The sequence below is a fragment of the Nasonia vitripennis genome, chromosome 5, assembly GCF_009193385.2.
Source record: "Nasonia vitripennis strain AsymCx chromosome 5, Nvit_psr_1.1, whole genome shotgun sequence".
In the NCBI taxonomy this organism is placed as follows: Eukaryota; Metazoa; Arthropoda; class Insecta; order Hymenoptera; family Pteromalidae; genus Nasonia; species Nasonia vitripennis.
The window spans coordinates 5,364,524-5,388,300 of NC_045761.1; the positions used below are offsets into that span (position 1 = coordinate 5,364,524).

At 49.9% G+C, this 23,777-nt stretch overlaps 1 protein-coding gene across 4 annotated transcripts in view; it reads left to right on the forward strand.

Moving 5' to 3' along the window:
• LOC100123597 (semaphorin-1A) overlaps positions 1-23,777 on the forward strand; it is a 174,579-nt gene that overhangs the window by 97,293 nt on the left and 53,509 nt on the right. For all 4 annotated transcript variants that reach the window (XM_031932025.2, XM_031932027.2, XM_031932028.2 and 1 more), the window contains exons 3-4: positions 15,267-15,363; positions 19,722-19,773. In XM_031932025.2, coding sequence (XP_031787885.1) covers positions 15,267-15,363; positions 19,722-19,773 — 149 coding nt within the window. The remainder of the gene's footprint in view (positions 1-15,266; positions 15,364-19,721; positions 19,774-23,777) is intronic.

Genomic DNA, 23,777 nt, shown 5'->3' on the forward strand with positions numbered 1-23,777 from the left:
CACGTGTACAGCTGTAAGAAGCTTCTTAAGCGCGGCTCATGCTTTCTCGCGCGAAAATTTCATTCCGCGCGCCACTGGATATGCAGTGCTCGAGCTCTAGCTCCTTCGATTTTTTTTCAGCGCTCCCGCGAGTGCTATCAAGCCGGCGGCGGCTTTTAATTTCGTCAATCGTTATATCATCCCCGTTAAGTCCCCGGCGGCGTAAAGAGTAAAAGGCGCGAAAATTCATTTATAGCGCAGCTTTATACGAGTATCGAGCCCTATATAGCCGGGGAAAGTAAAAGCGTCGTTTTCCGCCAGTTCGTTTCGCGCGCTCTATGCAATCGACGAGCCGGCACACTGTATCAGTCTATATAAATAGCGTTTTACGCGGCCCTTACTCGGCTTCGTCGCTCATAGGTGCAGCGTGTGCGTGTGTATAATAGTGGGGTGGGAGCATGGGAGTAGATTCCAAGTAGAGAGAGAGAGAGAGAGAGAGAGAGAAAAAAAAGTTCGAAAATCGCCGGGTGCACTCTCCGGCGCGCGAAAAAGCTCGGCGCAATAAAAAGCGAGAGTAAGAGAAAGCAGGGCGGACAAGTGACTCGACGCAGTCCAAAGTGGCCCTACGAGTAGTCAAGAGTGAGAGAAAGAAGAAGAAGAAGGATGATTAGAGGAGTCCCCGGAGCTATATACGCTCTTACGTGCCAGCCCGAACTTACTTTTTCCCACGACTTTCGGCGTTCTCTCTCTCTCTCTCTCTCTCTCTCTCTCTCTCTCTCTCTCTCTCGTCGACGATGACTTTTTTCTCTCACTCACTTCGATTCTTGTTCCCTCCAGTCGCGTGACGCCCTCGCAGTATACATCCTGTATTATACGTCTCGCGAAGAGATAGCCCCGAGCCGTATCGCGCAGCAGCTCTGCTCTCGATTAGCACAACATCGTTCGAGTTCAGTAAGAGTATATATGTATATAGCAAGTACACATGATTTGCAAGTTTCTCGCGCACACTTGGAATCGGAGTTCGAGGGCCCCTCGAGGGAAAAAGAGAGACAGAAGACTGCGCAGGCTGCGGTATATAGCTCATTTGCCAGTCGGACGAGAGCTCGCGACTTTGCATACACCAACTGCGTATATATAGATATCGCGCTAGCTAGGAGTCGGGCGACTGCAATTTCCGGCAGTTAAACGGAAATTAAGTAGTCGATTGCCGAACTCTCCTCTAAACTTGGACTACTCTATCTCTCTGCGCCGCGCGACGTTCTCGTAGGCTCTCCCTCCGCTCTCGAAATTTCGTCGGACTCGAGGATTCGCCCTCGACTCGAGTTTACGAGCATCTGCGCGCTTCGTCCTCGTCAACTGCTCGGCGCGCTCTCGAAATAAGGACGGTCAAGGCTGCTGCTACTACTGCGCCGACGTCTCTAATTGTTAAGACAGTGGAAACTTTAATGGGGAGAGCTGTGCGCTCTCGCAGTTTGATTGTTAATTCAAATAGCCCGCCGAGCGAGATTGTCTCGTTATTGGACGAGTGTCTTGTGCAAAAGTTGCGTTTTAGAATCGTCCCTCTCGGCGGCGAGGAGAACGCCGTGTCTTTCACGATTGTAATTACGACGAGCGCCGCACCGATATACCGCATTTCGCCTCTGATAAATACACAGCCGCTTCGCGCGAATCACGTCTCCAATTAAAATTAAGGCAAAGGCCAACAAGCGCCGACTTGTCAGCCGCGAAGCGTCAAGGGGCGTATTTCAAATAGTTGGCAAAAGGGCCTCGGAAAGCCCGCACGGGGCTTTGAGAGAGCGGGTGCGATAATTACACACCGCAAGCTCGTTAGTGCGCGGGAAGCATTGAAAATCCTGCGAGCGCGCGGGCGATGATAGTTATGCGCTCGCGCGTTTCAATTACATCGCGTAGAAGGGAATAATCGCGTGGAAAGAAAGCAATTGCAGCAATCGTATACGTAATCCGCTCGACGCGCGATCATGACAATGTGAGAGTGTGCGATTACTACTGCTACTATACTGTAGTGAGAGAGAGAGAGAGAGAGAGAGAGAGAGAGAGAGAGACCGGCGCGCGTTTAACAAAGTTAATTGCCAGGGAGTCGCGCGCTCTTGTCTACAACTGTATTTTCCTATTCCTCTCCGGCGCTCGTCACACACACGCTCTTCCGCGAGAGTTAATCCTGGATTAAGCACGTGTATTTTTTCTCTCGCTTCCCACCTCTGTTTATTCCCGCACTTAGATGCACTCAGCCTCTAATTGCCTCGTCTCTCTCAAAGACACTCACACGGACTTCTGACGGAACCCTCACGCACGCGCATACGTACATCGCACTCCTTTGTTTCCACGGCGTGAGATATATCAGCTCTGCAGCCACTCACCGCCGGCAAAAAGGGACGATGACGATCGAGCGCGCGCACTTTGAATAATAAATGCACGTGATAAAACCACACACACACACACACACACACACACACACGCGCGCGTACGATAATGCAGCGCGCGAAAAGCTGGGCAGGAAGACGTGCGGGAGTATTGTGAGACAAGAGAAAGGTTTTAACGAGAGGGTTGTTTGCCCGCGCGCGAGGAGGGGATATATTATACACACGCGCGAGCGCGTAGGCTCTCGTCGCCGCAGAAGAGTGCTTCCCGCGTGTACCTAACTAATGCATATTTACGGCTCGAGGAAAGCGAGAATAAGAGCGACGACGATAAGTATATAAAGATGGCTAACAGCTCAGCGGAGGAGGGTAATAAAAAATGTATAAGATAATTAGCGACGGGGTATGAAAAGCCGTTGCCCGATATAAAGCGGAGAAGAAAAAAAAACGGGGAGGAAGACGAGCGCGCGCATTATGACTGTAGTAAATAAAGGAATCCGGAATTAAAGCTGCCGAGGCGGGAAAATCGATGAGGCCGCGCCGGGGGGATAAAAATACGCCGGCGTCGCCGCCAGCCATAAACAAAGCTATAACGAGTTGATTGTACACACTCGCACGGGCGGTTATCGCCCGGCCATTATCGTGTTATGCAAATCGCGGGCGTCATTCTAATTTCGTCCCGCTAAGCTGTATCTCGAAAGAATATATAACAGGATAGAGAGGACATCACATAAAAGCATCGTCTTGTGAAATCCACCCCCGCGTATTAATAGCCGCAAAAGTAATAGCGGCTGAAAGTCCCAGTACAGGCTATCTTCACGCGTGTGCTTTCCATACACACACAGCAGCGGCAGCGGCTGAATCACGCGAACTCGCGTGCGAACGCGCCACTCTTCTGTCCCTCCCTAGCGCGTGGCGGCTCTAAAACGCCCTCGTCCGAACACATCCTCCTCCTTCGTCCGGCCTTATAGCCCCGCAGCCATATCGGCTTGTACATACACTCGTCTCTCTCCCCTCGGACTTTCACTCCCACGGTTCTATCGCTGCTCTCGCAACTTCATAATACCTGCGCGAACTGTGGCATTTTAATTTCTCCGCCGCCGCGATTATTTCCTTCTTGGCGCACAGCCCACAGCTGCCGCGGGCGAGATTGCTCCTCTTTCTTTTTCCCGCTTTGTTCGAGCGTTATTGCGAGAGCTGCGTATTCTTCTTCTTCTTCGAGCTTCGCTTCATTATATCCGCCGCAGCGGGGGTACGATGAGCTATCGGGAATCGCTGTTGCGCAAATATCAGAGTTTCGGGGGAAAATAATGCGATGAACTCGCGAAGCGCAGAAGCACTCGGCGCAGGGAAAAAGCCCGTGAAAGTTCGGGCGAAAACACTTTGAAGAGTTTCGCGCGCGGGAGAGCTTGCACTTCGAAGTAGCTTTTATGCGCGTCCGCGGATGATGCCCCGCGGCGTCATCTCGTCCTTTCAAACTTGCCGCGTATACGAGTACAGCTCGGATTTTTACGTAGATGATCATTCGAAAACAGACTAGCGCGACAATGTGTAGCATCAGCTCTCTCGACATTGAAATATTTACAAAGTGGCCCGATCGAGCTCCATTACCCCAAGCAGCGCTCGCTCGCTTGCGCGCTTATCGAGAAAGAGAGCCGCATCGTTTGTCAGCCGCGCGTTTGCTTGGAACCGCTAATGGAGCTAGTGGAGAAAAGTTTGTTCTCGCGGCTCTCTATATCTCCCGATAGTAGCTCCTGGGATACCCGGCGCCGAGGCAGAGATGAAGATGACGACAGATCGGGTTCCCGGCGCTGCGCTATTCTTACCGCGCGCGCGTCGCTCAAAAGTGCTGATATATATCGGTTTCGACGTTGCTCAGCCGTCATCCCGTCGGTTTAAGATTTCAAACTGACCCATGAAACTTGTAGCCTATCGAGTCTGCGATTGATAATTCGCGCTAATGGAGTTTAATTGCGAATCGATCTTTCAATGAGGAAGCGCATAAACTCCGCGACGCTTCGAGATTTCCGGAATCACAGCGGCGCGTAAAATTATTCTATAGCCAATGCCGTATACGCCTCAACTTTTTGTTCGAGCCCGCAGCGTAAATACGCTTCTCTCGGGGAAACTTGGTAATTGGAAAGCTCTCTCGGCATAAATTCGAAGTGCGAGAACTCGATCGAAATATATAAATGTGGCCGCCGTCGGTTATTCCTTCATTAATTACCGCAAATTATGCGCTCCGTGTCGGTATATTTGTTTGCGTGAAAGGAAAAAGAGCGCATTGATCAACATCGCGGCGCAGTGTGCGTCACAGAGTAACTCGGGGAGAAACTCGAGAGGGAGAGAGCTTCAAGTCCAAGCGCGAAACGCGGAGAGTCGAGAGTCGTACACGTGCACACATCGCGGAAAACACAAACAGCCCTCTCGGACATGCGGGAGGACGACTGCGTCGTTGGCTTCGAATTAGCCATTCGATTTGAGAGTCGCGGCTCGCGCAGGACGGGGAAATCAAACAGAGCCTGGCTCTCGGCAAGTTGGCTTGATGGATGCGCTAGTCCTCGCTATGCCGAAATCGCATCGGGAATTCCCTTTTATTCGTATATTGTGGGCTTTCCTTTTTCACATTAAAATAAGGCCACTTTATTGTACCTTAGCTGATTATACACAAAGCATACGATATCGCATGCCGTGTAAATGCAAATTTCCTCGCAAAGTTCAAGGCTGCAGTGATTATATTATATTCACTCTACGATCGCGCTTACTGCAGCGCATAGGGTGTGTGCCGAGTTTTACAAGCCCCTCGCTCTGCGTCATAACGCTCGTCGACGATATATGCAAAGCGCCGCCGCCGCCGCCGCCGCCGCGCTGCCGACAAGTTTATTACCATAAAATAATTGTTTCACTTTTACGCCCACGCGCGTATACGCGAATAAATCTGGAGGCAGCTCCGCCGAAGAAATAGCGCTGCAGCGCCGGGAATCGTAAAATAGTGCGCGCCTGGCACAGCAGAGTGTATATAGTTCGTCGATGGCCACATGAAATTGGAAAAGCCGGATGAAATATACGGAAGCTGCGCGGCCGCTGAAAAGTTGTAGCGCATAAGTCGACTGCGCTCGTGCGGCGAGCCGTCGTCGGCGAGCGCTTTAATTTGCGCCGGATGGCGAAACTATCTCTTTCCTTCCGGACGATATAAAGCGATCCAATTAAGAATCGGAGCACAAATAAATGGTCCAATCGCGCACGCCGGCATGTGGAGACAAGTCTCTCGATACTGCCGGTGTGTATAGCGAAGCTCTCTCGCTCGCTCTCCGCCGCCCCTGGAGGAAAGTCGCTTCCCTCATCTCGTCCCTACTGTTCTTTTCTCCTGGCGATGGAGCTTCTTTCTACAAATATAGCTTCGATATATCATACACTCTGTATCAACGCAGCTTAGTTTTCTTCTAATATATAAAGCCGGTGAGTACACCTTCTTCCCGATAAATTATCTCGAGTGCTCATTAAGCGAGAGAGACGACAATGGGTGTAAGCCATGAGAGGAGCTCCTCTCGGCGAAAGCCATTCAAAATTCCACAATGAACGATTGCGCGCGCTCCTCGGAAGGAGAGATACACTCTACGCAGCGACAAAAGAGAGACGAAGACAAGCGAACATAACGGGCTTTATATGGAAATTGCAACTGTCGGAGAGACGTGCGGGGAAAGTGAAACCGGGCGTAAACCTTGTAGTCTCTCTCTCCCTCTCTCTCTCTCTCTCTCTCTCTCTCTCTCTCTCTCTCTCTCTCTCTCTCTCTCTCTCTCTCTCTCTCTACGGTATGCACAAGCAAGTACATGCGGAATTACGCAGAACATACGAATCAAAAATCTTGGTATAATGAGTAAAACGAGCAGAAGAAAGGATATCGTGCGGGAGCTACGAAAGGCGGTGGGGAGGAGACGGGAGTAACGGCGCAATTACGGTTTCCCATGGAGGAGGAGGACGTAATCGCCGGCATTTGTCAGGAGTGAAAACATACTCTCGTCGGGGGCTAATTCTCGTCGTCTGGACTTTTCTCTCCCTCTCTCTCTCTCTCTCTCTCTCTCTCTTTCGTGACGGCCGCCCGACCTAATTGATCCCGGGCATGAATAAACAAAGGAGACGCCTTTCTCGCGCGAGCGAGACCACTCTATGTATATGCAGCCAGCTCCCGCGGAATCCACAAGATTATCGGTAATTATCCTCGGGTTTGGAGAGAGAGCGAGGAAAATGCTCGGAATAACGGGTGAAAGCGTCCGGGCCTCGGTAATTTATCGGAAAATTGATTTTCGATGCGTGCTGAGCGGAAATCGATTGCTTTGCTTTTTGAAGCCGATCCTCGGTTCATATCGCATTAGGTTACTCTGCTTGCCGTAAGCTAATTTCGATTAAACGCTGATACAGAATACGTCCGTTTAGTTTGTAACGAAATGCTCTCAACACTGATCTGCAGCCTTGTTCTGAGAGCTCAGCGAATCTGCAAAAAAAGTTCTCTTCACCCGACTCGACGACGACTACATCGCTCGATAATTCACGAGCGCAAACCGTAATCGAGGAGGAAGCAGAGAGCGAACGGAGGCAGACGCGGCAATAAATGCAAAGTCCTCTCTCGGCTGCAACGGCAAACTGCACATCGCCGCCGCGCCCGGGTAAACGAAAGTGACGGAGACGAGAGTAGAGCCGATGAATTAGGCAAAAGGCTGCGCAGTAGTTTGACTTGAACGATTCTACGGACTTTGTGTACGCAAATATAATCCGCACAAAGCTCTTGGCTCCGTCGTCGTCGTCGTCGTCGTCGTCGTCGTCGTCGTCGTCGTCGTCGTCGTTGTCGTCGTCGTCGCCCGTTACCGCAGCCAAACAAACTTTCGACACTTCGGGGGGAAACAAGCTGCTGCTGCTCTAGGCGCCTTATAGGTATACACGGGCGAACGGTTGCTTTACATTTCTCTCTCGTAGCTGATGGCTCTCTCTTGCGAGTAGCAGTGAGTATCGGGAATATTGCGGTCGGGAGAGAGAGACAGAGTATTCGCCGGTTAGCACCGCAGTGGCATTGTGCTGTGCTATGTGCGTCCGATGCCGGTGACCAGTGGAATATTTCAGCTGAAAACCGTCGAAGGGCGAACGGAAGCTTCTGCTATGATTTTACATCGACGATAAAGCAAACAGCAATGCATTTGAAAAAAAAACCCAATTCCAGACCAGCCTGGCGCGTCTTCAAGCGGCTGTTTCTCACTTGCGAGCGTTGCTCGCAGAGTTGTGGCTACGGAAAGTGGATATCCAAACTGCAACACAGCTAGCAGCAGGCGCCGTATACACATGGCCGCCGCGGTAGTGGCTGCAACTTGGCTTTGTTCTGCATTGTTGACTTAGAATTACCAAAGCTCTCTCCTTCCCTCTGCAACTCGGCGGCGGTGGCGTCAAGTCCCTCTCGGTCCCTCTCAGCACTGGCTGTACCAAGAGCTGCCAATATGTGCAGTCCGTGTGCGTGTGTATACAGAGCGTCGAATAATCGATATAAGCGCGATGCCAAATGGCTGTGTACGGAATATGCCACCTGCCCTCTCGCTCGAGCTTGCATACGCGAGCCAGGACAAGAGAGATGCATAGGCAGAAGCGAGAGAGGGAGAAGTAAATTAATTAAGCGTCTTGTTTGCGGCGCCCGCGCGACGCCGATGAGAATCGATATGCGCGCCCGCGCGCGAAGCGTATTATACGTTATGCGCGAGCGCGCCGTAATGAGATATATAGAAGCATTGCTGCAGCAGCCGAGAAATTGGGCCATCGCCCATTGTCCGCTCGCGCGCGGCGCTTATACTCGCTGGCTGTGTCGTTTGTCAATTTTAATGGCTGCAGCGCGGCGCGGAGATCGCGGCATTAGAAAGGCGCGCGCGCGGGAATGCGAATAAGCGATCGATTCGAGATCTGTCCGCTGCCTGCGTGCCCTCTGCGATATGATTCGTATATACAGTCTTCGCCGCGCACCTATACAACACGGCTCATGCGTTCAATAGGTCAACTCTGGCTAGCTATAACGTGTGCAGAACGTTAACAGGCTTGTTTACTCGCGATGAATAAAGTATACGTATTAGTCTGAATCGCGGAGGCGGCTAAATAATTCAGCGCTCAATTCGAGCGCGCGCGGCAAGCTAAACATTGTCGTCGTCGTTGTGGCTCTGAGCGAAAATAATCGATGTCATAAGCGCGCGCACACGCGACACCGCCGCCGCGAACGTGTGGCTTTTTTATCCGCCTATACACATAAGCTCGAACAACATGATTGCACAGAGCGCGTGTAAACCGCCGCGCGCACGGCGAGCCGGCTGTATAGCCCTGTGTGTATACCTACTAACCTGTAACCGTGCGCTGCGCTGCTGCTGCTTGCATTACACGGATGGGCATCTACTGCACATACGTGTGTGTGTGCACATTCACGCAGCTGTGTGTCCACGGCATACACGACGTGCTACCGATAAACGGCGCTGTATGAAGAGCTTCGATAAAGAATGTGTATATACGAATTGATGAGTTTATTACACGCGTTGCCAGGTGGGTTGATTGGCTTCGACGAAAAATGCTCGTAGGCGAACGCGCGACTTGAAAGTTATCGCGAGCTTTTCTCTCTGATCCCGCCCTAACTTTCGAGAGATCTTCTTTAGCTCGTTTGCGTGCGCGCAACTTTAACCTTCTTAGGCGAAGCCTATGCGCTTTTTTCCAGCTGCAGCGAACGATTTTTTGTTCAATTCCAGCGCGCGCGCTGAACACAACAACAACAAAAGCAATGGCGTTCGAAGATTATTCATCTCCCCGAACGCACGAGGGATATTATAAATGCGCGATCCCGGGGGCACAGCAGCCTTTGAGAACTTCCCGGCGAAGCCATTAAACTTTTTTCGCGACTGCTGCTGAAGAATAAGAAGACGATCCACGAGAGAGAGAGAGAGAGAGAGAGAGAGAGAGAGAGACTGAGAGAGCTGGAGAGGCGAGAGCTAGAAGATCCAGTTTCATCGACGAGTGCCCGCTGATGCTTTAGCCTTTAAAAGCTTGCCGCGCGTTGCGTACACACAATAGAATGAACTTGCCTGATGTTTATGGACGATAAAAATCGCGTGCTATATATACTGGCGAGGCTCTGCGAAATGTCGTCGTGGATTTTGCCGATTAATTGAGTTAGGCGAATCTTTTTCGTAACGTAGGTATTTTGAAATGCAGCTCCAGTTTTGTTTATATTCAAGCTGTGCTCTCTCTGTCATTCGCAAAATGCATCGCGTCTACTCTCTCAACAAAAACAAAAGCTCCAGCGTATACATTATCTAACAACCAGATTCGAGTTTTGCCTCGTCAAGAGAGTAGAGCTGCGCATTTCAAAAATGGAATACTGTACGCATATCGTCTAAAATTCATCAGCCGCGCGGCTAAAAGCAGGCTATCTTATTTCTCGCATCGAATTTGAATAGCATTTCGCGCGGGAAACAAATTTCGCCGCTAGCGGCGGATATGCACAAGTAGCAGCTGCTATATGCGTATCTAACACAGAGCGGTTCAACTTTCGCAGAAGCTCGAATTCCCCCGTCGAATATATTTGCCAAGTTAGTTTTCGCTTGCAATTGTACGAGCTGGGGGATAATTTTTTCCATTAAGAATGATAATTCAGCTGCATAATATGCAAAAGATGTAAACGGCCAAGTTCGAAAGCTCTCGTCGGCTTATCACTAAACACACCACCACGATTAAACCGCGGCGGCTATGTCTAACAACCCCATTAAATCCGGCCCTATCGCTCCGGCAGCATCGAACGCACATAACAACACACGTGAGTTTCACGCCCCTCGCCGAAAAAAGCACTACCGCTAACAAGTGCGTATACACAAGTCGGCCGACGCCTCTCTCCGCCGCGCGCGGCTTCTCGCAACGCGAGGGGGAGAAAAGCTCGCGTGTCCCGGAGCCATGAGGCTGTTATCTAGCTGGAAGATCGGCGGCGCCCGACAACGACGACGACGACCTCTACTCCGCCGTTGCATAATATCGGATAAATCCCGCGCTACGGAGCAGAGATAAAGCCGGCCGGCCGATAAGGACGACGCGTGGGAAAATTTTTTAATTCTCGATTAACCGCGTGCGTGTGTGCCAATTCGCGTTTTGATAACGAAAAAATACGAGCTCGTGCATAAAGCGAGTGCATAATACGGAGAGGAGACGAGAGAGAAAAATTCTCGATATTTTCAGATGTTTTCCTGCAGATACGCGCAGCTCGCTTATATATAAATAAACGAATTACACGGCGTGTAATATACGTACATGGGGGCAGTACAGAATTGCGCGCGAGCGAGATGAGCCGCAATCACGACAGTGCAGCAGCGAGACTGACGACTAACGAAGCTAACGACCGGAATTACCGCGCGTAAATTACGCAAAAATCATTTACGTGGGACAATAACGGCGTCGCGTGTGATTATTTATAATACCCGGACATAACGTGTGCACTTGCATTTTCCCCGAAGCCGTGTAGCATACGCGGATCCATAATTGCGCGGGCATATTCGCCTCGGCACGTCTTATCGGTACATGTATGAAACACAGGCGCGCGAGCGGGTAGTCATATCCGCTTTCTCATCCCGTGCACAGGCAAATCACACACACGTACACACAAACGTCGTAAATCCCTTCTCATTAAGAACAGCTTTAACCGCCCGCCTCGCTGTGTCCGTATGCACGTATAGGTGTGCAGGTATAAAACAAAAAGCAGTACAGGGGGCTGCGCGATGATGAATGGGCGAGCCGCGCGAGGACGAAACCAGGTCGAACAGATAGTTAAAAGAACGCAATCATATGGTCGCATGGACGTATATTCGTGTGTTTTACATGTATAGGTATATATATATATATATATATATATATATATATATATATATATATATATATATATACGGAGCGGCGGATCCGGGGGAGAAAAAATGGGCGACGGTAAAAGAAGAAGAACGATTCGTCGTGTTGGCCGCGCTCGGATTACCTCGCTCGCAGCGAGCAGCACCAGTTGGTACCGCGCTCGCATATATATATATATATATATATATATATATATATATATATATAGAGAGAGAGAGAGAGAGAGAGAGAGAGAGAGAGAGAGAGAGAGAGTCAACGGTCCCTCGCGTGACCCAATGATTCACGCCGTAACCCGGGGCTTCCAGGCTGCCAACTGTCTCCCTGCCCTTCTACCTTATAATTCTCCGCCGGCGTTTACGGTTTCCCTCTCTCTACCTCTTTTCCCCTATACCTACATCTATACATACACCTCCCGCGCGTTGTATATCCTCTCGGATTGAGCGCGCCTCCGACCAAGAGTTGTAATATACCTAGATTAGAAAGACACACACGCAGAGTCGAGTCGCGGCGAAAAAAGACGCCCGAGTCAACCCGAGCGCACAGAGCAGCACTGCAGCGCACACAGTAGTCCTCGAGTGGAATGTAGGTCGCCGTCGCAGCAGAGCAAACGCAGCAGCAGCGGCAATTAAGCCCCGTCAAACGTGGCGCCTACTGCTCTCCGTCCCTCTATACGTGTATATCTATCCGTGCAGCTTCTCGGATTTTACAGCCCATGGGCGTCCGCGAGAGGAGAGCACAATGCGCTCGCACGGCCGGACAAAAGCGCTCGCTCGCGCGCCGGGCGCGAGATAAGAAAACGCACGGAAGTTTCAAGAGGCTCCGGCGCCGCCTCAACCCCCTCCGGCTTAACCCATTTGAGCGGCGCGCGATAACGCCAGGCCTTTATCCCGCCGCTGGCTTTATCTTTCCCCCGGCGCCTTTCCGTGCGCGAAGCGCTTGATGATTGAGTTGCGCGACGCCGCCGCACACTGGAAACTCATTTCTCCGCATCGGTCTTGAATCGTCGACTATATAGAGCTCGAGCTGTTGTATCGATCGCGCTTCGCCTAAAACCGCGTCTGCTGTCGTCGGATTATGTTAGATAATTCGAGACTGTTGTTAACGTGATATACTCGCATCGCAATTGCTGCTGTCGCTCCGACGTCGAATCGCCGAGTCGAGTGGAGACGATTCAGTGAATTATCGGGGGTAATTGATCGATTTCGTGTTTACTTAAGAATTCGCATTTTCCATGAGCCCGCAATTTCATTACCGAAAGAGGCCGATACAGCAGCGATGGCAAATCTCATCGTCGCTACTCTATGCATACTATGTATGAAAAAAAGACATTACTTATACACTGCACTCGAGCTATTCTCGACGAAAGAACTCGAGCCCTCCGCATGACAATTCCAAAGGAGATCCTCACTCGGTGTATGTATACCCGGAGAATCTCGAGGAACGTTTATCCGCAGCGCAAAAGCTCCCCCACTTTCGCACGTATTACAGGCTCCTTGAGTGACGACGTCAAGGAATCTCGGAATCCTCTCCTATACTGCATCTCTCTGACGTAGGTCGCTCGACGAGTCCTTCCCCCGGCTGCTGCGCAGAGCTACGACAAGCGGCTTCTTTTTTCCGGGACGTCCTCTCGTGAAGCGTATACCTATAGACACACACTCACATACACACACACACGAGCGCGCGCTGCCGAGCAGATTGAAGCCTCGAAGGTGTGCTGAAAAATTCATAAAGTCCTCGCGCTCTCCTTTCTTTTAGCTCCGCGCGATGAGCTCGCTCGCGCACGTATAATACACGCGCTCTACGTGTACGTATAGATATCCTCCTGAGAATTTCATGAGAGCGAATTGCGCAACGAACACGAAGAGTCGCGCGTCTCCTTCTTTTTATACGCACGTCGTGATTTTTTTCCTCCGGCCCCGCGTTGTTGCCGAGCCGACTGTCTAGCATAAATATGTCCGTTGTATATCTCTCCCGAGATGCTGCCGCGTTCAGATCGGGCTCGCTTTATTATTGGAGGATCCACGTGTGTTATAGATATACCCACGAAAGCGTCGACACACGTGTGTGTCGCTTTATCTTTAGAATAGCGACGGCGGCCGCCTCGTAAAGAATTCATGCGCGAGCCTTCGCGCGCGTCACCTCGATTCGATCCTTGATTCGGAAAGTTTTCGGACGCCCAGCACACACCATCTAATATTATAACACACCGCGGTAGAGAATGGTGGCTGACGAATTTAGGCGACCTTTCCGTGACGCACACGCGAGCTATAGCTCGTAAAGCGCGCGAAATCCGCGCCATGTATATACAAAGTCGAAAACTGTGTACACAGCAGCCGCCGCGCTTATACTGCTGCACGTGTTATATACGCGAAAAGATCGCGTATGTACGAAGCGGTATCCGAAACCGTTTGATCGCGTCCTACTACTGTAGCCATACGCGCGCGGAGAGCTGCGTCGGAAATTTGCATGCTCGTGCGGGAAATGCCGGCACTCGCGCGCTCAGGGAGAGAGTATAGGGAACGTATGTATACGGCGGAAACGTCGTTGTTGCAGTATAGAGTTCACGTTCAGCCGCAACAACACGTACTGCTACGCTCTCTCCCTCTCGGATGCATAGAATTTTACAATAGATACGTTTTCGGTTCTCGCGCGAATGTGCGGCTCGTCGTCGTCGTTGTTGCCGCCGCGCGCGAGATGTGTGTCCATATGCGGCTGAATATTCGAGTAGAGTCTATACCGGTGTATTCATAATCGAAAGAGTAATCTCTCCTCGCGAGAAAAAGAAGAGCCGCGTCCAATTAGTCAGCTTCCGGCTCGTGAATTTGATCGTTATTATTATGCATTCGCAGCAGCCGCCGAGGGTGAATCTTATCATCTCCGTCCGAGGGACTGCGACGTTATGAATAATCCAAAAGAAGCGGCGCGACAACAATGACAAAAGCGCCGGAGCTCCCTTTTTCTACGAATAACACGAGTCGGGGTATAGTCGCCCGTGAAGAGATAACACGACTCGGCGCGGCCGACTGAAAGCTATTCTGCGAGTGGCGTTGTAAAACAATGAGGAAGCACCGAGGGGCAGGAAGAGAGAGAGAGAGAAACGCCCGGGATTTTCTTCGAGTTAATTAGCAGAATCTTGGCGGCGCATCCTCTCATTTGAAAACTCGCGAGCGAGCGAGCGGCCCGAGAGTTATAGCACCTCAATTTCAACCGCGAACAATCGTCGGAAAGTTGAACGAGCTTTCTCGTCCCTCTTTTCTCTCTCTCTCTCTCTCTCTCTCTCTCTCTCTCTCTCTCTCTCTCTCTCTCTCTCTCTCTCCGGGCTACTGCTTTCATCCCCCGTTTTTCAAAGAAATCTCCTACTCGTCGCAAAGCTATGAGTAGAACATGCTTTTTCTCTCACTCACTCGTCCGAGCGACTTATTCTCCGCGTGTATACCCACTTTTGGTCGAGTGGCGCGCGCGCGCTATAACAAGATCGTTAATGGAAAAGAGCCGGGGACATCTGCAGTTTTAGCTAATTGAATTTCTCCGCGTATAACTGAGAAATCGACTAGCCGAGTGCCACTTTCCGCAGATTCCCGCATTAGTCTGACACGCGCGCGTTCTGAAAAGCCGCGTGAAAAATCAATGAGCCCTGAATGATTCGACGACTCGCGCGTGTGATTAATTCACGCGGACACAATACGTGCGCGCGAGATGACTGATTAATCGAGCTCTGAATGATTGATACCGTAACCTCGAGCTGACCCCGATGTTTGCGATCGTTTAAGCTCTAAGCGAGAAAAAAAGGCGAAAATTAAGTTGCGCGAGTTTGCGGCGAACGATGCGTTGTGTGTAGCGCTGGAATTTACGATTTGCAAGGTTTTTAATCTAAACTTTGCGCGCGAAAGTAGATCGATCGGCGGCGGTGGTGGTGGAAATTTTCAATTTTCCCGCCGCTCCTGTGCGGCAAACACATCGCGGCAAGGTTTATGTAGGTGCGCATGTGTAACGTTTCGTTTTCTGTTTCAGGCGAGGTGATCGGCCAGCGCTTCCTCGGCAACGAGAGCCACGTGGAGCACTTTAAGCTGCTCGAGCGTTCTTCCACTTTTATCCTGATTGGCGCAAGGTAATGTATACGAGTCTGCGTCCATACACCTCCCTCTACCTACGAATTGGATCGACCTTTCATTTTCTTTAGAGCCGTGCGGCTCTCTGTGGTCTCGGGCTTGCCTGTATTTTCTCCGCGTTTCTTTTCGCTACGCTGAATAAAGTTTCCGTTGTAACCCTATACACAGCACACACACAGAGAAGAGAAGTGGGTCGGGAATCAACGAGTCGATGCGAACTTTAAATGGAAACCATTCTGTCATATCGGATGCACGAAAATACTTTGATATGATATAGAAACCCGCGATACCGAAATAATAAGACAGCCCCCTCGACAGCGTAATCATCTCTTCGAATAGCAAAGTTCCTTCCAGCCGACGACATCGCCATTATTGCCGTCGACGCACAAAGGCGGGAGCGAGTCTCCGCTGTGTAGCATCAAAAACTTGCAAGTTTCATTCGGCGCGCCTTTATACACACACCCCCGCAACTGTGTATCAACGCTCCGCGGAACTGGATCACTGCGATTGACGCGCGCGGGCAGCACTTGTTGCTTTCTCTCTCTCCCTCTCTCTCTCTCTCTCTCTCTCTCTCTCTCTCTCTCTCTCTCTCTCTCTCTCTCTCTCTCTCTCTCTCTCTCTCTCTAGCTGCTCCGCGACTATAGAGAGCAATATAGCTGTACACACTGGAAGCTGAATGAGAAACTCGTAAGATAGCTCTCGTCGCGGGACTGGACGCGCGGCCGCGTTATCGATTTTCCGCCGTCGTGCCGAACCACGGCGAGCGTTTGTAGAGGATTTGCTAAATGAGTAGGGCGCGAAGTCGAATTTTCTTTTTTCCGGCTTTGGTTCGTCGTGACACGGATGGATTGTTTCACCTTCTATTCTTTCGAATATAATTCTCTCTTTTTTTTAACGAAGTTCTCTTGCGCAAAATGTTGTATTTCTAAAAAATTGAAAAAACAAACAAACGAACTCGAACAAAAGTTGACCCACTTGCCTTTTTCGCCGGTCTCTCCGGTAAACCCGCGCTCGCCCGCAGGAATCTAAACGTTTTTTCTTAACATAATGCGCCCGCGCGAGCGTAGAGAGTTAAAAACGAAGAGAGAGAAAAAAAATTGCCTCACAATCCAATTAGCGGCGGCAATGACGACGACACTCAGTCAACATAACGAGTGTGCAATACACTATGTGCCACTGCGCTTTTCGCGTTTTGCACTTGCGCGAAACGTCATTAGCCTAATTGTCGCGCGCGCGGCACTCGCACAAAGAAAATTAAACTAATGGAGTCTCTCTCTCTTCTCTGCCGCTGCTGCTGCTGCTGCTGCTACGCGACAACGGCGCCTATTTATCTCCCAATTATCCGGCGTAACTTTATTTCGGAGGCTACGCGAAATTGACTATAATAATTCGGGCCCGAGTGTATACAGCACATCGCGCGCGGAGATAGAGAGCGAACAATTACAGCCAAAATTGCCAGCGGAATGACAAACTAGTTTCGTCGTTCGTCCTCCTATACGTATAACAATACACAACGCATGCGGACTTACCTGCGTGTGTGTGTGTGTGTGTGTAACAGCGGAGCGTCTTCTTCTTACCTTCGTCGTCGTCGTGTCTCGTTAAGGGAGTCGGCGATAAAAAACATTTCGCTCGTTCGGCTGGAAATGTTGATTGCGCTGACCGAGTTCTCTCCGGGAACGCGATGATTCCGAAGAAAAGTCGCCAGCCGAGCTGGGATCAAAACTCGTAATTAGCCGTGATTTTACATTACTGCCGTCGTGCGAATTAACGCGCTACGTACCCCCATGTGCGCAAGTAAACGCATCCGAGCTCAATCCGCGTACTGAGAAGTAGCGAGAAATCCCTTACGCCCTTATATATATATATATATATATATATATATATATATATATATATATATATATATATATTATATATATATATATATATATATATATATATATATATATATATATATATATATATATATATATATATATATATATATATATATATATATATGTGTGTATTTGTGTGTGTGTGTGTGTATGTATCTGTTTACAATTCTCCAGCGCGCGCGGGGTATATATGTTTATTAGCGCTAAAGTTTGCTCGGGAGAGAGAAAGGCGCAGCCTATAACTATCTTTTCCGCCGCGTAGGCAAGTCGGACTGGAAGCTGTGCTTGCTTGCGCGTGAATATCCGCGCGCAAAGCAAAAGTTTCGCTTTGTACCGGGCTGTGTACCGCCGCCATGAATTCCCGCGCTTTTTTTACCTCCGCTCTCGCGTGCTTTATCATCCCTTAAACGCGCTGTAAAGCACTCGAGAGTTGCTTTTTCCTCTCGCCGCGGCCGCCTCGTGCGTGCAAGCTCTCTCTTGCTCTGTGTGTGCGCTTGCGAGCTTTGCCGCGCGATTATGGATTTTCGCGCGCTGCGGTTCACCCTTATTTGTACGAGCTTGTCTGTGTGTGTGTGTGTGCGTGTGTGTTCAACAGCTGGAATTATTCGCGTTGTCGTACCGCTGCCGCGTGCACTTGTTGCGAGATTTATCATCGGGATTCGGCTTTTTCCGGCTCCGCGCGCCTTTGTTTGCGCCGATTATTGTCCCGGTGCGTGTGCGTGTACGCGTCGCTCCGATAAATTATAAACTTTGTCCGGCTTTACTCGAATTTTCCCGTGATAATTGACGCGTTGACGATGTGAGCGAGATATAATAATATACAACGAATCTTGGCGCAGCCCACAAGTCTCTCTCGTTTTTCCCTCCATACCGCGCGCACACGAATCCCTGCGCCGTAGCCCTGTTATACATGACACGCGGAAATACTATAATTCCCATCGCGCACGCTGGCTGCGGAGAATGTATACATAGATATATATGTATACACGGAGCTTTGGCCCGGGCCTTCCTTGGGGAGGAGCCGTATATACGCTCGCATATTATATCCCCAGCAGTAAGCAGGCGTCTCGCAATGTACATCGCGGGCTCGGCTGCAGCGCATATATACGCGCGTTTCCCAAAGTTATGCGCCAGCAGTAGCAGCAGCAGCAGTCTTGGTGTATACAGCTATTAGACGGCTCGTTATCGTGTAAATTCGCCCTTGCTGCAGCAGCAGAGCGAGAGAGGGAGAAATTCGCCGCCCGCGACCACGTGGCATTAGTATACAGCCCGAACTAATGTCCTTACACAGCAGCTCGTCGGCCGGCCGGCGCTTTCTCGGGACCGCCCTAAATTAAGTTGTATATCTCGCGCGCGGCGCGCGTTTTCCCCTCTCCGACGGTTTCCTCGTGTTTATATACAACCGTGACGGATATTCGAGTGGTCTCCGCGCCCTCGTAAACAGACGAGAAAAGTCGATCTCTCCTGCGTTTATCGCCGTCTGTTCCCATCAGCTCTGCGCGTAAGATCGATATAGGAAAGCCGTAGAACAAAGTAATGGTCGCCGCGTGTAATCGCTTTATTAATGTCGCGGCGGCGGAGTAGGAAGCAACTTTCTGTATTTATACACCACTATACACACTGTGTGATTCATACTTCTGAGACGCGCGCGCGCGTGTGTGTAATGTATTACAGATCCGAATCTGCGGCTGCGACGCGAATATTCGCGTGATATCGCGATTGTGCTGTATATCCTTTTTAAAAGGGGAATGTATATCCTGTACAGCGTCGTCTATACATGCGCAGTGTTTCAGAGTACACATTTATAGCGTGTCATTCCCGGGGAATGAATTATACACTCTGCACGCGAAATTCATTCGCTCGAACTTTTAATGCGCGTACGGAAATGCATTTGCTTAATGGCGTAATTAAATAACGCGTGTGTGTGCAGCAGCTTCGTCCCCAAAAGAGTCATTAACACGCTCGGCGAGTTGATCGATCTGAATAAGTACTCGAAATTAATTTAAATCGCCCGCTCAACTTTGAAAAAGCTCGCGCGGCAACTGAAATCACGTTATAGGATGGAGAGAAGGGGGGGGGGCTATTCGTCAACGAGTATACACGCGCTGTTTACAGCTATTTCAGCTCAGCTGGCGGGGCAAGTGTTTGCTTTACTCGGCGCGTTACAATTAAACGCTCGCCGCTGGTAAACAAATCCGAGAGCTCGTATGCGTACACGTGAACTATGCGGCGGCTGCGCACTTTTATTAATTATACCTGCGTTGTCGCAGGCAAGGCGAAATGCATTATCGCGTGTTTTACGTTATATCGCGTGCGAGTAGGGAAATAAGCGTATATTTACAAATTCATGCGACGTCTCGAGCCTGCAGCGCAGGCTAATCCTCTTTCGCCTCGCGCATCCATTTGCCCCCGTTGTTATATGCTGCACGCTTTGTGTATTTTGCACCTTTTCACGTGGCTGCTGTCCTTTCTCGTTGCAGGAACGCCATCTACAACATAAGCCTGCACGACCTCACGGAGATAGCGGATCAGGTGAGTGGACATACATATTCTTATTTCTTATTTCTTATCTACATATATATTTGCTCCGATGCGGGGAGGGACTGAAAATCCGGCGGTTTTGCGTATACGTCGAAGAACTGCGGATTGCATCGATCTCCCCCGTACGTACACTACTCGAGTGTATAATTAGCCTCAATCGTGGATAATTGCCGCTCCGATGCGCGCTTGTTTCGCTAATTGCTCGGTTGCAATGAGCTGTGTATATGTAGTGCGCGCGGTTAGTTACGAGATAATATGTAACGCGATGACTGCAAAGTTATACGTACGCGCTTATACGGATTTATCCTCTTTGCGAAGCACTTATAGCCTCTCGCAGGATCGCGCGTATTTTAAATTATAATCGAGTGACCCAAATATTCAAATTTGCATGAGGCAAGTTCCTTCTTCTGTATAACGTTTTAGTCGGCTTCCCTCATTCCTCGTCCCGCGCGCGCAAACGCGACTTTTACATTCTTCCCCGGAATGAGAAACTTTACGGAAGCTGATGTAGCTGCAGCGGTATAGCGCATCCCTCACCTCTACCCTCGCGCACACGCGTATATATATATATAACGTATATACTGCATCCAGGCCAGCGTTGTCAATCACACTTTTAGCGCGGCGTTCGACCGCGTAAAAAACTTTTAGCAGCTGTACAGCCCGCACACCTGTACAGGAGGGAGGGTGATTTTCCAAATTGTAGTTATTATCGAACGAAAAAGGAAGGGGGTGAGATATATATATACACCCTTCCTTTTTTCGTGTGTGTGTGTGTGTGTGTGTGTATATATATATATATATATATATATATATATATATATATATATATATATATATATATATATATATATATATATATATATATATATATATAATATATATATATATATATATAATATATATATATATATATATATATATATATATATATATATATATATATATATCATAGGCGCTGCAGAGCCGGAAAAAGTTTTCGCGCGCGCTAATCAAACTTCAAAGTCGAACTTGCTCTTTCTTTCTCAGGCTGCCTCGAAAGAAGTAGAAGAAGAAAGTTTAAAGGGTCTCTCTTTCTTTCTTTTCCTTCGGCGAAACTTGGGGCTAGCGCACGTAGAGTGCAAGCGGCTATCCGTAGAGAGATGCAAAGGACCGGGCAGCAGCAGTGGTAGCGCGTGCCGATCCGAGGATTACTCCTTGCTAACGACCGACGTGTATACTATATACATAGCTATAGCAGCGATCGAATTCCTTCGCGGATATTCTCTCACGCCGATAATAATGAGCGCCGGGCGCTTCTTTATTGCTGGCGCGCGCGGAGTCGTTAAGTCAAAACGATTGTCTCCGCTGCTGCAGCGGCCTGTCCTTTTTTGTCTCGCGCTGCAGCTCTCTCCCTCTCGCTTCTTATTAAAGGGAATACAGCGCCGTAGCTTTACGAGAGTCGCTATAAGGCTGTCGTCGATTTTCTTCCTTTATGTATGTACCACGACGTCGACGCCCGGTGTATGGACTGCCGAGTGTGCGCGCGTTCATTGTTCCGCTTTGTTGTGTGCAGCGCGTTATTAAGAATCGCGGGCTTTTGCTCTAACGAAGCCTTCAGAATTCGAGCTTATACATTATAGGATTAAAAAAACTTTCTTTGCGCATGCTGAGGGATCGGAATCAGTGGCGGAAGACGAGGGAGTGCGTAATGGCCGTTTAAATTGCATCAAATTAAGTTAAATTAGGGGGGAGCTGCGGATTTCGAAATAGACTGAAATCGAGCTTAATACGCCGGAGCGAGAGCGAGGACGAGAGAGGCGACTTTGAGCTCTTTGATGGACCGGAATAACGGGGCCAACTTATCGCGCTGATGGTCATTAAGGGTTGCGGCAGGGCATTAAAAACTTATTACCCGGACCGTAAACTTTGGCCCGTAAAGTAAGAAATTTTTCCCCGTCCCGCGCGGGCTCGTATCATACTTTTATTAATTTATGCTCGTATAAATATACCGCAAATATCCGTCGACTCGATTCATACGGAATTATACGCGCGGGCAATAGTGCACACCATCTCGGCGAATTTTAAAAAAGCTTCTCTCTCACCCAATTGAAAAGCAACAAAATTACCTGAACCACTTTAGCTGTCCACCAGGTCACGTCTCTCCGTTGGCGGGTCATTTATTTACGTCAAAAAAAAGCCCCGAAGTCCGCGGCTATTTCGCGTGTCTGTCGCTTAACATCCACCTTTTCCCGATATTAGCCTGATGAAATTATTTCTTCCGCCGCGTCGGCCGCCGCCGTGTGTATAACAAATGGCTTTCTGTCGCCAAACTCGCGCGGGGCCAACAAAAATGACGCTGAGGGGGAGGGCAAAAAAAAAGTAAAGCGGAATATGAAACGCGCGCGCGGCAACGATATCCAGCTCACCCCACCGCAGTTACACTCAATATTTCTGCGGTCAGCTTCCGTGTATCGGATTCGACTTTTCAGCGCTCGTGTATACGCGAACGATTTTTTTATCGGCGCGCGCGCCGTTTGATGATAAATCGAGCCAGCGATTACGGCCCGATTCGCCGCGCGAGTGTTCGTCGGAGATGTTGCGGCGTTAAAAAAAAAATTCGAACCATGATGTATGACGCCCGAGATTCGCCCTCGTGTACGTCTGCATGTCGTTGTGTGCTTTTAGATTTTCATGAAAAATTAAGGTTTTATTGACGCTCCGAGCGCTGCGGATGGCCGAATCATGAGGCTGCTGTGAAAACCCTTTTTTCATGCCCGAGGCGGTGTGTAATTGAAATCGAAAAACAGCCGCTGAGCCTTTAAGCGCTCGTTAACTGTATTAGGGACACATACATCAGAGGCGATCAAAAAGGCGAATGCCATATCGCGCGTGGCGCTGTGTAAAGGATGGAGCTCCGTTATGTACCTCTCGCGGAATTCCAGCGGCTCTCGCTGTGCTGCAGCTACTGATAATGCGCGCCTCCGTTATATACGGCGAGTCTCGGTTATAACGAGGCATGTACACCGGCTGAAGTTATATATCGCCGCCACCGCGTAGAGGCAATTAGAGGGTCGGTCACGTTTTCGCGATGCCGGAAATCGCGCAAAGACGCGCGCGGCCCATCGGGCTACATAACGAATCTGGCGAGAAGTTCGGGGGATGATCGCAACGCGGGAATTTTCGGAGAAACGCGCGCTGCTTTATTCATGCAGTATGAAAAAGCTTGTACTCCGCAGCCAACGAGTTTTCAGGGAAACATTTTCCAGAGAGCGAAGGGAGTAGTCCACCACCGCAACGAATTCTCTGTAAACATGCTCGCGGAAGCCGATTTCTGAGAGGTCTCCTCTGCCGTAATAATGGATTTCCTCGTGCACTACTGGCCGTTTTTCGCTGCGCTCCAGCAGCCCTTCGCGTGACGACGCGCTTGCGCGATCGCTCTCATGATTCTCTGATGCCCCTTTATCTCGTCCTATATTCGGAGTACGAAAAAAATGCTCTCGGACTAAAGTGGCGGAATCGGACTACACAAAGGGGAGGACAGCTGTGTGAAATCGCGTAAAAAAGCGCAAGCTCTCTCCATCGACGGCCGAGAGCTTTTTTTCCCATCCTTCCCTTTTTTCCCCCAACAAACTCGACGCTCTGGTTTCAATCTTTGGCGCGTCGGCTACAGGAAGAGAACTCGCGGTGAAAAATGCAGCCGCGCTTCATCATTAACGGCATACCGTTCAAATGAACCCCTCGCGAGTATAATACACTCGGTGCATGGTTGAAAAAAAAATCGATTTTTTCCCGGCCACCAGCGAACATCCCGGCGATTCTTCATGCCGTCTCCGCGCGGTGTATACCCACACACACATACACACACTGCACATAGACACTCGCTAATACACTTTTTCAACGGCGCGAATTCCTCGCTGCAGCGGCTGCACGGGTATACGCGCGGAGAGAAAGCGGAAGCGCATAGCCGGGGCTCCTCTTCCTTATCGCTTTTCTGCGCTCGCGTATATAGCCCCGCG